Source organism: Paramormyrops kingsleyae, chromosome 13, assembly GCF_048594095.1.
Source record: "Paramormyrops kingsleyae isolate MSU_618 chromosome 13, PKINGS_0.4, whole genome shotgun sequence".
Classification (NCBI taxonomy): Eukaryota; Metazoa; Chordata; class Actinopteri; order Osteoglossiformes; family Mormyridae; genus Paramormyrops; species Paramormyrops kingsleyae.
The window spans coordinates 15,419,268-15,434,767 of NC_132809.1; the positions used below are offsets into that span (position 1 = coordinate 15,419,268).

At 47.8% G+C, this 15,500-nt stretch overlaps 1 protein-coding gene across 1 annotated transcript; it reads left to right on the top strand.

The window, feature by feature from the left end:
• The first annotated feature begins 3,197 nt into the window (after positions 1-3,197).
• LOC111836481 (lactadherin-like) lies at positions 3,198-15,262 on the top strand. Its single transcript, XM_023797792.2, has 10 exons — positions 3,198-3,407; positions 8,316-8,441; positions 8,586-8,717; positions 10,655-10,768; positions 10,866-11,047; positions 11,374-11,529; positions 11,632-11,776; positions 12,458-12,642; positions 12,748-12,903; positions 13,512-15,262. Exons 1-10 carry the CDS (start codon positions 3,329-3,331, stop codon positions 13,653-13,655), a joined length of 1,419 nt encoding a protein of 472 aa, XP_023653560.1. The 5' UTR covers positions 3,198-3,328; the 3' UTR covers positions 13,656-15,262.
• Positions 15,263-15,500: the final 238 nt, after the last annotated feature.

The window sequence follows — 15,500 nt, forward strand, 5'->3', positions numbered from 1 at the left end:
CTGTTTGTGCAGAAATATGAGTGGCGTTCCTGTGACCGATCTCAGTAATACATACAGCATGTCGAAATCCACCATCTCGACAATCTTACACTTAAATGATTTGTATAAGGAAGCTACTGTTCCTAAAGGTGTTACTCAAATTAGTAAGTCACGATCAACAGAGTTAGACGAGCTAGAAAGGGTATTATTAAGTGTGGATAAACAAAAGGCAAGTAAGTACACTAGGAAAATTATTGGTGTTTCTGGTAAATTTGAGTATTTGTAGGTGTTTTGGTTTGTGTTTATATTAATAATCTGTGTGTGTGTGTATATATGAAACTTTTTATCTTATTTGCTGCCATCTTGGCCAAGACTTTCTGGAAGAAGAGATATTGTATCTCAATGGAACCTTCCTGGTAAAATAAAGGATAAATACAATAAAAATTACAACCCTTTTTATTATGAAAATGTTATGTAAGGGGTGCTTTGAGAGGTTCGGAACGCATTATTCATATTTCCATTATTTCTTTGGGGAAAATAGTCGACTTACGACCAACTTGAGTTACGACCAGCTCTCGTGAACGAATTGAGTTTTTAAACCAAGGGTCCACTGTATTTATTAAATTACTAATTTATGCTTTATCCCAACAAAATGTGTGTGTGTGTGTGTGTGTGTAGAATATAATAAAAATCTGTTTTTTGACATTGACCATTGGCTGGCCCATCGCAGGAGCATTTTTCAGGTTCCCACAAAGATCTATGGATGCAATCAAAAAAGTAAAAATGCTAAAATGCTTAAGGTTAGGGCTGGGTAGGAGTTACAGATATAAAGATATAATTACAAACCTGTGTGTGTATGTGATTGTGTTTGAAAAATAATTTTGATTGACATGCTTCTCACTCAGGAGTTGATCTAAGGGGGGGGGGCATAGCTGGTGCCAGCCCACATCAATAAACCTGGCAAATTGACTTGCTGGGACCGATCCACCTCCCTCCCCCATTTTTAATTCTCCCTCGTTTCTCTTTTGGCTATGGGGCCTCAGGAAGAACAACTCTGCTCCTGGACACCCCCATAAATATAAGTGGCCCCTGATGGGCAACCGAATCAAAATTTTCTGCAGTCACAGGTCCAGGGGTGCAGTAGGGGCACGGATACTTGGTAGATTCAGGGCCCCCTGCACTCTACATGGGCCCTTAAATACACAAGGTTATAAAATGAATTCTCCACCCTGTGTTATTCCCTACCTTGTGCATGTCGTTTTTGCGACAGGCTCCGGGCCCCCATGACCCCGACAAGTGACAAGTGAGTAAAAAAAAAATGGATGGATGGGTGGATAATGTAAGTTTGGTGGTTGGGGGGTGGACAAAGTGACATTTTGTCTGGGGGGGCTTGAATTTCTAGCTATGGCTCTAGGTGCCACTATTCTCACTGTGTGTAGGATGTGGCTTTGAATTGCAGTCCTTTCATCATCGTTAATTTGACTTGGTGAACTTTGCAGCTACAGCCCGTTTCAAATGCAGAAGATGCATGTAAAGCATTAAAAAGTTTTTTTAGGCTTTGCTAATATTCCTGGTTTCAAATTTTGCATCTTCAGTGTTTTTGAATGAGAATTCTGTCACTCTATTGAAGAACTTTTGAAGATCTTTAAATTAAACAATGAGCTCACAATTATTTTTTCCATAGTTTTTGTTCGGTTTACAGTTCAAAGAAACCTAGATTTTTCACATTTGTAAAACTGCATCACATATTTTGTCCACATGGGGGCGACAGACTACTTGTTTTTGTGCATGTACATATTGTTTGTTTATAGGATAACAGATGTGAAAGAGATTTTATTTATTCAGTCCATCCATCTTCAATACTATTTTTCCAATGCAGGAATGTAATCATTCTATCAATTCATGAAATTTGCTAAACAAGAGGAACGAATCTACAAAAAGGCAAAATCATTCAACAAGGAAATATTAGGTCATTTGATATTCACACTCATCTTGCTAGCGAAAATGGAAAGGAATATACATCTAGGTCAAAATTCAAGAGACCAGTTTTGGACAGAAGAAATATCCTCATCACTGGTATCACGTTGAGGTCAATCAACTATCGTTGATTACGATGTTTATGGGGGGAAATTCTTAGTGTATGACGTCACTTTATCTTGCGATCGAAGCGATTGTGGTTTCCATATAATGTCCGGATACTCACAGTCTACTTTTTTTTATCACAAGGCACCATCCTGCCACAGAATTCGCCGTATTTACACAATTAAGATACTTTGACGGCCCGACCGGATATATCATGCACTAGCACTTCGCAGATTATGTAAAATTTGTCACCAAAACATTTCTCACCACCCCACGACAAGATAGCCATAAGCTATACTGGAGTATGGCATCAGTTTACCGGTCTAATAATAGTCTACTGTTACACGAGTGAGCATGGATTATTAAAATAACAATATGTATTTACATAGTTTTTGTATTTGTGAATACAAATACGACTCGTTCGCTCCCCACATCGCATACGACCGCACACTAAACAAAGTATCAGATTTTTCTATAGAAAAATCTATAGAAGAAATTAGATATTATACTAACATGAACTGTTATGTATTTACCGCATGTAGGCCTACAAAAGAAAGTTTTGGTGCTGTATGATTCAGTATGATTGACAATTCAGAGACTAATGGATACACAAGTGACATCTGCCCGGATTCAGGGAAACATAAGTTTCTTTTTATCTATAGTTTTTCTGAAATCTGACACTTTAAATGTATAATTATCCTCTTTTTTCTATTTGTTCTAATAGTGGAAATTACATTAACCACATGAGAACGAGTTTTCCAATAAATTAATGTACTTGGTGTCTTGGTAAAACGACAATGCTTCCATCTACAGGAAAATAACTTGCAGATATTTTTTTGTAATTGCTTTGGCTGTGGAATGTTGCGAAAAGCGGATTTACAAATTACAAAAAAAATATTTTATTACTTTATACAACCATTCATAACCAAATTCAACTGTAATAGTTTTATCGCGTATAAGTATATGCAATACATGAGTTATCTCCTCTTAATATATACCAAAGCCATGCTAAACGGCATTACAAATGAACTCCACGGCAAAGCCATCCAACGAGCGACACTTTCCGAAGCGTGTGCAGGCGGCCGGCATTTATAAGGCGGAAAAGGCGCTGTAATTGGCTGGGGCCGCAGGCACACGTGTTGCGGATCATGCTAATATGATACCCGCCTCTCTGCTTTCTGTCTCAGTCGGAGACCAAACATTCGGCAAGTCTCTCAGAGTCGATCGCCGTACGTAGTGAGAGCAGCTGAACCGCAAACAATCCGGCATGTGGAAGCGCCGCCTGACACACTCCTTCTCCGGTGTACCTCTCTGTATACTGATGGTAGCTGTTTGCGCGGTGTTCGGTAAGTCCAGTTTTTACTTTGTCCTCATGCTTTGTGGATCATTGTAGTACATTACACTCGCAGGGAATATTTTAACTTGTTTTATCGGTTCAGGTTGCTCGCAGGACTCAGTGTCGCGGTTTAAAGTCGATTGAATCTGTTTTACTTATGCATTGCCGCTGATTATAATCACAGTACAGTTGTTTACGTCGTGTCCACTGAAGTTCGGTGCAGTAGACCGGCACCAAGTGAACAACCTGAACCTAATTCCTGCTGACAGCGGAGTTTTAAAGCGATCGCACTTGTGAACTCCAGCGTTGCGGGGGGTCACTTTAATCCCTCTCCCTACCCCCGCCCCCCCCACGATTGGCGTTTTCTAGTGTAAAATGTACTGTCCCGGGGGGCCCGAAACACGTGCCGGTGCTGAGGGTTATAACACCCCCTTCTCCAGTGGTCTATGTGCCGTAGCTTGTGCCGGCCGCCGATCTCTGTATTGCAGGTAATCAGATTGCATGGCGTTTTGCTCCACTCCCCCTGGGCACCCAAACGGAGGATCTCCGCACTTGTCCGTCTTTTTCGTTTGCAGCGTTTCGTCATCCGCAGCCCCTCGGAACGGTAAAGCGGGGAGAGGAGAGTAGCAGGCATCCGATTACTAACTAAACCGCTGTAATTTCCCACAAGAGCAAGAGGAACAGTGGTTCCTGCTTCAGATCTATGGAGTGATTGAGGGATTTCGCTCCCCTCCTGCTTCCCCTGCGACTCGATCAGATACTGGGTTTTGCTTTCATTCCCCATGAATCATATCCTCACTCCGGGAACTGTGCGGATTTGTTTAGTGGAGTACAGTGAATGGCTCCATGGCCATGGGCCCGGCCTCCAGGGACGAGGCGGACAAACGGCCACCAAGGGGCCCGATAAAACCGACAGACAGGCTTGATGCGCATAGCCAGCGCTGCCATCTGTTTTGCTACCGACAGCCAGCGACTTCAATGAATGAGACGGCATATGTCTGTCATATGCAGTGGCCATGCGTTATTTTTAGTGCCGCTCCGCTCTTGAATTTACAGATTACGGAGATTATGCTGCACTCCAGTCCCGGAAACGCGCTTCACCGTACGATGGGCCCGCCTTTAGGATTTTAGTATAAAATATGAAAATATTGCGAAATGCAGTACACTAACTGCACTGAGCGTTACTCATTAACATGCCCTGGCAGCTGTATATAATGAATGGACACTCCAGTCAGACTAGATGGATTTAAACGGTGTCCTCTCTTGCTTAATCTGTTAACATAAAGACAGGTTTTAGATCTGATGAACAAACTACACCCACTTATTTTGGGTGTTGCTCTTGAATCACACGAGATCCGCTTTGCTTGTTGCTCTCCTGAGGGTGGTGTGTGTTTTCTCTCTCCGGGGCTGTACTCCGGACCTGCCGCTTCCTCTGCCCTTGGCTGCCTCTCTGAGTGTTTTGCCAGGTTGCCTCTCGAGTTTGGTCAGGTTATTTTTAAACTTTTTTTTTTTTTTTTTGTTATATATGTGTGAACTTTCAAACTGCAGTCAGAGGCACAGCTAGACCAAGAGTCAGAGGGACAGAGCTTTGCCGATTGGCCTCGCTGGAGGCGTGCTTTCTGGGAGACTGCCGAACTCTGGGCGCGAAAACGGCGAGCGAGAGCCGTCCCTGTTTCTGGGTATTCCACACGGCTGTGTGGTTTGGATCTGAAAACGTGCGCCATGTGCTGCCCGACCGTGTAAAGGACACCCCGACGAACATGGTGGCATTTCTGTCACCAGTGCGTGGGCACAAAAAACGTGGGACTCTACCTCTCGGGAGGCTCCAGAATCTGCGGATCTCGGATTGTTTTGTGCGCTTCTTGCAAGATCTTATCTGGTGTCAAAAATGCAATTTCTTGGGAGGAAATGGAACTGAACGCTTCAGCTAAGATTTATTTATAGCTGTTTCTCCACACTTGAGTTTGCAGAGATTACTGAGGTTTACGCCGCCTTTTCTGGAATGCCGGTCTGCTCCTCACTGGGGCCACGTCGCCCTAAGCGTGCAGGAGGTTTCACTGGCGGTTGTGCCTCTCCGTGAAGCTGTGGGATGCGTGGGCAGACGTCGATGGCTCCCGACCCGAGTTTCCGGGTGAGAGTCATGCAGTGGTCTCCGTGGGTGTGTCTCCTGCCATATGAACCCAGTATCCATGGTTCCCTGTGCCTGAGGAAGTTTGCTGTAACCTACATCTATGTGTTGGCCTCGTTCCGTGTTTGTTTTCTGGTTTTTGTTTGTTACTGTTTTTGTGTCAGAATGAAGGAGGTTAGGGTTAAGCTTATTTTTGTCCTCTCCCGCAAGTCAGTTTTGGCTTTTGGAGCTCTTTTGCATCTCGATATAGAGAATAATAAACATAGCTCTCTCCTTTTTTCCCCTCCTCCTCCTATGTCCTCTGGGCCTCACAGGAGTAGTTCCTCCCAGCTGACTGTCTACAACAGATAACTGACCTTCAATGCCATTTTAAACTTGATTTTATCTATAATTAAGCACTGCCTAAAAGCTGGATTTAGTTGATGTCATTACTCGGTAATTAAGTGTAATCAAATCTATTAGAGCACTGTACCATTTGAGTCTTAAGTAATTTTGTCACCCATGTCATTATAACTGAAATGTTGTGAGGTTCCTACATTTGTTTGCTAATTGTTTATAGTCCACGTCTAGACAAAATGGCAGCACAAAGGGCTTTTATTTGTCCTGTCAAATGCTGAGCTCTTGCCCCAGGCTGCTCTATCCACCCGCCTTGAACATTGTGTCCTGCTACTGTGGGCTCCTGGGTGGGGTGGCAGGAGGATGTGCCTTCAACGCCTGCCTGGGGAGAACCGTCCAGAAGCTTGCTGCTCCTCCGCTGTGACGTGTTCTAAACTCCGGTCACCATGGAATGCAAGCCTTTTTAAAAAAAAAAAAATTTCCCCTGCCCTTTTCCTTCCCCAGATAGGAAATCCGTTTCTCATTAACAAAGCTCTTAATTTCCTGGGATAGCGGTCTTCGACTCAAGTGCCGAGTTCTGCCCAGTCTGCCAGCATCGATTAGCATGACCGAGCTAACCGTGAATCATGCTAATCATTACCCCCCCCGGAACATCAGCTTACCTCATAAGGTCCCTCTTCCTGTTTTCTGTTTTGTCTGCATCACGACCTGTGTCGCGTAACCGGAACGGAAAACGGGTGGATGTTTTAGGTTCTTGGGTTTTATGGGTTTTTTTTCCCCCGTCTGTGTGCTGAAGATGGTCATGTAAACAGTTTTGCCTGGAACAGTCGTGTTTTTAAAGTATCGTTTTACACACTATGGGGAAGGCTTGAGCAGCAGCTCAGGACATGCATGCTGTGTTGGCTCCTGTTCGTGGGGGGGGGCTCAGGGGAGCCTGATTGCAGTGAGACAGGTGGTGTTGTGAGACCGTCACACATACTCCAGCTTAAACGTCACATGAGGGAATCGAGCTTCGGTTTATGGGCTGTTTCGCTCACAGGCTGCTGCCCACTTCCCCGCACACCTGGGGAGGAGATTAGCATGCTCAGTCCTGGCTTGCTGTTCTTTTTGCAAAACAGGGGATATTTGCTCTGGTTGGATGTACGATTTGATGTGTGCTGATAGTTGTGTATCTCAGCCTGAAGGACTTCACACTAACAGATTTTCAGGGTCAAGAATGTGCATAGTCCATTAGTAAATAGAGGGGGGGAGTTTGTTATGACTAACTCTCCGTTCATGGCCCGTCCCACGGCACAGCCAATCACAGGCCGGCCTCTCCCAACTGCTAGCATTACATCAGCACTGGATTGGGTCATGCCTCCGAGCTGTGCAGAACCCTATAGGCCGACGGCGTTTAGGCTGGCAGGATTTAAATCGTGTTTTTCCAGTGTGGGTCTTGCACGTGGAGCAGCTGCGAAAGCTTTTCCCAGCTGTTCAGCTTGTGGGGGGAAAAAAAGGAACAGATGGTTCTGGAAGCTCCAACAAAATCTGTTAATTTGGTTACACCGCCCCCCCACCACCAGCTACAGGAGTGATGGCAAATGAATGAAATGATGCATTGTGATTTGGACAAATGATACTTAAGCTGCCTATCGCTATCTCCAAAAAGGCGCTGGTTTTTCCCCAAGTGCCTTCCCCAGCTTCCGTGCGTTAAGTGAGCCCCGACAAGGCGGGGGAGTTAATTTATTGAGGCTCAGGCTTGAGTAAAATGGTGACATCTGCGAAATATCAAATTAGTACAGTGAAACCTTACTTTTGCCATGAGAAGCTGAACAGTTAGAGCAGCGGCGGGCAATCTTATCCGAGAAGGGCCAGTGTGCTTGCAGGGTTTTGTGATAACCTTTAGGTCAGCTGTTCAAACCCAGGTGTGAGGACTCTTCAGCCAATCAGTCCTCTGATTACTGATCTAATTATGGAGTTGCAACGAAAACCCACATACACAGCGGCCCTTTCTGGATAAGATTGCCCACCCCTGTCTTAGAGCATAATGCGTTAGTTAGTTTGTTTATCCTTGCTGTCTGAAATGACGTTAACGTTATTGCAGTCACACGGATATGACTCGTTACAATGTGCAGTTCATGCCGCCTCCTTTGCTGCTGCTTCCCGCGTCGCATTAGGGAATCGCACCAGAGTGTTTGTCGCCTGGCAGCGGCTGGTGGCATAATGCTGCCCTTTTAGCGGTGGCCCGGACCTTTCTGCGTGAGGCCCGCCAGGCGGCATCAAGCGGCATCGGCGTGTGGCAGGCTCCCGGGCGGCACGTGACCGACCCCCCCCCCCCCCAACCACAATGCCGGCTTGTGCTGCCCGGTGTGGCGCCCTGAGTCTCCTTGGCGGTGGCCCGTCTTCAGTATGTGTGGCATGCGTGGTGATGCATCCCTCACGCCACATATGCTCCTCTTGGTGCGCCCCCTGCAGGTGAATACTGTGAGGTGAACAAGTGCCACAATGGCGGGACCTGCGTCACTCGACGGGGCAGCCCCCCCTTCTTCTGCGTCTGTCCTGACGGCTTTGGCGGGGAGACTTGCAACACCACGGAGATCGGTAATGCCCCCCCCCCCGAGGGTCGTGAGTGTGCATGTGTCGAATGGCATCTTGCTCTCATTACCTATATGTGCGACGTTGGCTGTGTCCCCATGGAAACTTCTGCCGTCCTGACATCTGTTCCCCCCCCCCCCCCCCCCCCAGGGCCCTGCAATCCCAACCCCTGCAAGCATGGTGGCATCTGCGAGGTCACCAACGGCGTCCGACGAGGGGATGTCTTCAGCGAATATGTCTGCAAGTGTCAAGAAGGTTTCCTGGGAATTCATTGCCAGAAAAGTAAGTTTATTTTTTAGAGTATTCAACACTCAAACCCGACTTTTATGTATGTATTTATTTATTTCATTTTATTCATAGGGGGCTGTGATGTCAACCATAAATCCAGGGCATCTGTCATTCTCGGAATCCTCTTGGGTCGTTGAATGATGTTTAATATCAGGTGTTTCTGCCTCCGTGACATGTGGGCAGATTCGACCTGTCAGAATGGATGTGTCCAGGGGACGTCTCCCGCAGAGACAACATTCAGTCATTAATCCGACTCTTGGTGGGGATGGGGGGGGGGTAGCAGACCTGTTTCTGGTTAGCAGAGGTGACCTTTTCCCATTTTGATAAGACTGGCACTGGTCTTTAACTGGGAGCCAGTGTGTGGCTTTGTGCTAAGAGAGAAGCTGAGCGGTCGTCCCTCTGCCTGCCCTGGTTGGTGTTTGCGGGCCTCTGCCTCTCGCTGATGAGGTCATCTGCTTACCTCCCGCTTTCTGATCGATCCTCTGCTCTGAGATGGACGTTTACACTGACTCAGGAATTCTCCTGGTAGCGCTGACTCTCGGGCCCCGACAGCGCTGTGAACGGCAGAGCTAGTAGAGTGTGTGTGTGTGTGTGTGTGCGCGCGCGCGCGTGTGCTTTGGGGGGGGGGGGGTTGACTCTTGTCACAGCTCTCTGCAGACCCTGTGCGTTTCAAGATGGCACCTTAATATAGCTCTAAGTGGTCCGTCCCAGCAAATGATTTGTTCTCCTTTAAGCTGATTAAATATCACCATATATGGTGTATTGGCAAGGTGCAGGCTGGCACCGCCAGGAGACCCCAATCCACTTAGTGGGGGGTGGTAAAACCCCCACAGGAGGGTGGGTGGGGGTCATGAAAGGGGGGGGGTGTGTTCAGATAAGGTAAGAGTGCTTTTACGTGCAGCCGCTGTGTGGGACACCGCGTTCATTTAGCTGAATCGTCGTCCGCGTTTCGGATTCCTGCTGATTTGGACATCCCCAAAAAAACAAAAATAAATCTCCCGGGACATTCCTTCGCTTGTTCCGTGTGCTTCTGCTCCAGCTTAGACGTGATGGCATGCTCAGCTGGAACGCGGATCATGAGCCCCGTCTTGACGGAGGAAAGCAGGCCCCCCCAGTGATGCATTAGGCACTGGGTAATTAGCAGGAGAGTGCAAAGGTGTATTTTGTTTGAAACGATGATCCATTTAAGACTTTGAAATAACATGGTTAAACTTTTTGCGTAGATCCCTGTAGCGCTCGTAGCCCCGGGCTCAGGATGCGGTCCAAATGGACCAGCCTGGACTGGTTAACGTTCCAGCTGATTGAACTTGACCAAATCTTTGTTCCATCTGGTCCGTCACCCCATGAGTCACTCGGGCCCGACGAGGGCGGACCAAGGCATTGATGGAGGAGTGCAATTTTTCAGCTGCATTAAACCAGATTGGTTCTTTATTAGCCAACTAAAAATATTCTCCTTTATTTGATCTGCATAATTCATATTCATCAATTATTTGTCGTCTATGATGTGGGTAAGAATGACTAGGCAGTGATTAATGTAGTGATGAACATGCTGTGATTAATTTATGGAACAAAGTAATGTTTCCTAGAAACATTTCACCATTCACCCACCTTTTGTATCAAACATGATTTAAGAATATAGAATCTCTCCATATATATATATATATATATATATAATTTATTTTTATTTTATTTTTTTAAAGGGTGTAAATAACACCTTCGGCTTAATGCTGTGACTTCATTTTTAAATCAAAACAAAACAAGGTGAAACAAACCAGTGTGGCCAGAAATGCTGGAACCGTTAAAAAGCCTCTGGGCTTTAGGCTGGTTTTCTGTCAGGCGCAGGTGGCCCAGTTTCTGTATTTACATTCTTCGACTTCTGTGGCTGGGTTTTTGGGGACGTTGATGCCTATGCTGGCCCTACCTCTGCTCAGGTTTGAGCGACTGTGCGGGCCGGCCCTGTAAGAACGGAGGAGTGTGTCGGACCGTCAACGGGGTCCCCGGCTGCCACTGCCCCTCCCCCCATGTCGGCAAATACTGTCAGTTCCGTAAGTATTGTCCTGCCTCGCCTCCATCTTTGTCGGTCATGTGACTCCCGTTCCCGGATCACCAGGGGCCCCTGTCGGCTGGATATCCTCCACACAGGGTGCATCTCCTTGCTGGGGATGGAAAAAGGGGGAATCGCCGAGTCCCAGATCTCCGCCTCCTCGGTGCACTACGGCATTCTGGGACTGCAGCGCTGGGGCCCCGAGCTCGCTCGCCTCAACAACAAGGGCCTTGTCAACGCGTGGACCGCGGCCTCTTATGATAAGAGCCCCTGGATAGAGGTGAGGTTGCTGCCTCCTGGATACCCCCATCTTGGAGGGGTGGGAGTTGGGGGAGCTGCAGAAGAACCCCTGGGTGGGATTATCCCGCTGTCATTTTCTGTCATCTGCTTTTAATCCACTTCCCGTGGGTTTAACCCAGGCAGCGCCTGACCGATTAATCCCACCTGCCATGCATCTTGAAGTTTTTAATTTCTGCCGTGATGAAAACGGACAGCTGCTATTGGCCGCTGGGACTTGGTGGGCGTACACTTTGGAATCGTAGGCCGGCCGTCTGCCAGTCCGGCACGGGACCTGACTGTCCACCTCTGCTCGTGTTGCGGCCGCAGGTCAACCTGCGGAGGAAGATGCGGCTGACGGGCATCGTCACCCAGGGTGCCAGTCGAATGGGCACAGCAGAGTTCATCAAAGCTTTCAAGGTGGCCTCCAGTCTGGATGGCAGAACCTACAGCGTATACCAACTCGAGGGACAGCTGAAAGATAACGTGAGGATGGCAGCTTTTATGATTAAAAAAACTACTGCAGAGATATCCCTGGAGCCTGTTTGCCAGGCAGATTCATTAGCGATGACACTCCCTCTACATTAGGTGTTTACAGGGAATGTGGATAACGATGGGATCAAGACGAACCTGTTTGACCCACCCATCCTGGCCCAGTACCTGCGCATCCTGCCCGTGGTGTGCCGCCGGGCCTGCACCCTCCGCATGGAGCTCGTCGGCTGTGAGCTGAATGGTAACATCAGAGTCATGTGACCGATCATGTGACCGTCGGTGAGGCTTTTCAGCATGGCTACTGGTCTTGTGCGATGCGGTGCTGAGAATTGCAGTTTATCCAGTCGGCTGGCTTGTAATCTTGCTCCTGTATTTCCGCATATAATGGTGGCATTTAGAATGGAAAAGAGGAGCTATTAAGTGAAGCTGTCCAATAGAGAGCCTGGCTAATGTTGCTTTCGGGCTGAGCAGAGCTGATTGGCAGGAGGGCCACGCCTATAGGAACCCTGTCCTCCGTCTACCTTTGGGGGGGGGGGGGGGTATAGGGATAACCTGTGTCGCCCTATGTGAGAAGTTGTTCATATCCACCATTGCTGGTGCTACTTGCCACCAGCTTGGTTCTGAATGGGGGGTGAGGGAGCTTTAATAACCATATACACATGTCCTGTTGAACTGTAGTTTCAGTTTTATTTGCTATTGTCAGTGGAATAGCAATCGGGGCCATGGAACCGCGTCCCGGGTGGGTAACGGTGACCTTGTAGCACCATGACCAGAAGCCCATTAGCTGCCCGCAGCTCTGCCCATCGCGCCGCGCGCTAATCTGCACGCTCCGCTTCTTCGCTGGTCCTGCATCTGCTCACCCCGCGGCCTCCTGCACGCCTCTCGCTCTCCTTCCCTTACGGTTCCTCTGCGACCGTGGCAGGCTGCTCCGAGCCGCTGGGCGTGAAGTCGCTGCTGATCCCGGACAGTCAGCTGACGGCCTCCAGCGTCTACCGTACCTGGGGCATCGAGGCCTTCACTTGGTACCCCTACTACGCCAGGCTGGACAGGCAGGGCAAGACAAACGCCTGGACCGCTGCCACCAACAGCCGCTCCGAGTGGTTCCAGGTAGAGAGTAATGCTCTGCCACTGGGGGGCGCTATATTTACATACCCCCAGCTTTGTCTCTGGAATACAGCTTCTTGATTTGTCCTTTCCTCCTCACTGGAACAGGTGGACCTGGAGAAGCCTAAACGGATCTCGGGCATTATTACCCAAGGGGCTAAAGATTTCGGAGTGGTGCGGTTTGTATCTGCCTTTAAAGTGGCTTACAGTACTGACGGCCAGACGTGGTCTGTGATCGAGGACCCAGAGACCAAAACTGACAAGGTCAGTGTGACCGACTGAATCTACCTGACTGGTGATAAGTCACTATATCAGTCATTTTGATTTCCAATTCAGTTTGATTTCAAAATAGATTGGATTTAGGGATATTTCAGTTACAATAACAATTTTGCTTGTATATAAGATTCTCAGGTAACTAATGCTGTACACTGTACAATGATAACTCCTTCTGGGCATTATTAATAATGCGCATTTGGAATTGACCCCAAAGCTGCTGCATTAATTTTATTAACTTATTAAACACGATGGTCGATCGGCAAAAACATTGCATCTGGATGTCGTCTTGTTAAATGATTTTGGAGCTTTGTGTTTATTTCCATAGCATTTCACCTCCATTTTGCCCGTCTTGTAGACTGTAAAATGCGTATATTAAAAAATCGATCGTGGGATTTTTTGAATCCATATCGGGTTATGCAAATGATGATGAATTTAAATCAGAATCGATTTTTTTTTTTTTTTTTTTTTTTTTTTTGTAATCCCAGTCCTACTGCTATGTCTATACCTCTACCCTGCTCGCCTTCTCAAGGTGGCCTTGCATTACTGCTTTAGCCCACGTCCCTCTGCGTATAGTGACTGCCGTTTCTCTCCACTAGATCTTCCCGGGCAACAGCGACAACAACACTCATAAGAAGAACTTCTTCGAGCCGACAATCTGGGCCCGCTTCGTACGCGTCCTCCCCTGGACGTGGCACGAGCGCATCACCCTGCGCCTGGAGCTCCTCGGCTGTGACGAGTAGTGCCCTGGGTGCCTGGCCACGCCCACTTTTCATTGCCACGCCCCCTTTCCATTGCCCCGCCCACCCACTCATGCTCACGCACACCTCGTTCACAGCCACCCGGTCCAGCATTATGTCTCTTCGACGCCCTCTGCTGTTTGCTAGCTTCTGTTCGGTGGACCTCTACTTGCCCTCTGTAACTATGATACGATATTGTAATTCGTGGTGTATATAAGCATGTGGTGAGTACTGGTGTCACATTAATGTTTTGTGCTGCATGGACCTGATCACCTGTAGCCTGTAGGAGGGCCGACGTCCTCTGTGTTTGTGGTAAGGTTTAAATACCTTTTTTGCGGCACTATTTACAGAGAGATATTGAGTATAGTAGTATTACTTTAGGATGTCGGGTTTCGCTGGTGTTTTGGTCAGCCTGTGAGCACTTAAGTTAACCATTAACACGGTTAGTAAGTAGAAGGCAGGACAACAGTGTAGAATCTTCAGGAGCGACGGACGTTGCAAAAACAGCCTCCTGAGACCTGAATGAGGCCCTCTGCATCCTGCCACTTCAGCTGAGGAGATGGGAGGCCTGTTTATCCAGTGCAGGGATCCGGAACGGCGTCATGGCGTGGCTGAGCTTGTTTTCATTAGTGACGGGACGTGGAATGTTGGCAGGCCGTCCCCGTGGGAGTCGCTCCTCTCGATGGTGTGTTAGCTGCCTTTCTGGGCGAAGTTCAGAGGTGTGTTAAGGGTCTGTTCACTGAAAGCTGGACTTGGTTAGTTTATAGTTTCCATGAAGTCCATTTTTTATTTTATTTTTTTTCCCCCTGACCTTTTAAAAGCAGGAATTTTTAAAAGGATATTTGCCATTTCAGAGAGATCCAGGCTGTAGCCGAGTCTGGAATGTGGCAGAGTTTCACCAGGCAAGTGTTTAGAAACGGAGATTTCTAGCAGTGACTCAAAGGACGTTTGTGTTCTGGCTGAATTGTGCATTTTTCCCCTCTCTGCTTGCTATTGCATTCCAAAATCTCCTGCTTGATGACACTGCAGGAAGCGGACGGCCGTGCCCGTCTGCTTCCCTGAGACTGTCAGGCCCCCAGCCACTTGGCCTCCCATTGGCTGGTAGACAGGCAGCGACCGGTCGGGGACAGGAAGTTTGTGCCAAGACCTGAACTTGTGGGATCACCAGTAAAATGGGGCCAAAGGTGCTGGGCTTGTGCACTGTGGCACTGGTGTCTTCTGGCTGGAGACTCCCTGTGTCCCAGGGATGGATCTGCCAATCCGTGGGTGGCGAGCAGGGACAGAGTGGCCAGCAGAGCGGAGGAGCCTCTTGTGGGCCAGGAGATGTTGGACTGCCTCCAAAACGTTTGTACCCGCAGGCCGAGGGCACACATGTAGTCTCATCCACTGTAAAAGGATCGGAGATGTTCTGATAGACATGGCAATCGTCTTTGAAGACATGCCACCAACACACTAATTCTTCTGTTTTTGTTTCGATTCCTGCTGTCCCGTTTCGCTCTGTTCGTCAAGATGTTGATCCGCTTTGAGAGTCATTTTTTAAATGCAAATTTATTGTTAAAGTTTACTGAGGTTTTTCCTCTTGAATTTCTGAATAAAGTTGTTTTTGTTTAGCTTTTTTGTTTTGTTTTTCGTTTGAACACCTTGCTTATTTTTTGCCAGACCCCAATGAGCCATGGGAAGGCGTTGTGGAACTGCCGTCAAGCTCATGAATGGCTTCATTATTCTCCCAAAGGACGGGCTCGGGGACGTCTCCGACTCGCTGACGGGGCGGAAGCATCAAACATGCGGTGTCTGATGAGCATGGGGGGGGTAGAATTCCTTGCTGATCTGCTTTGGTTACGTCCAGTG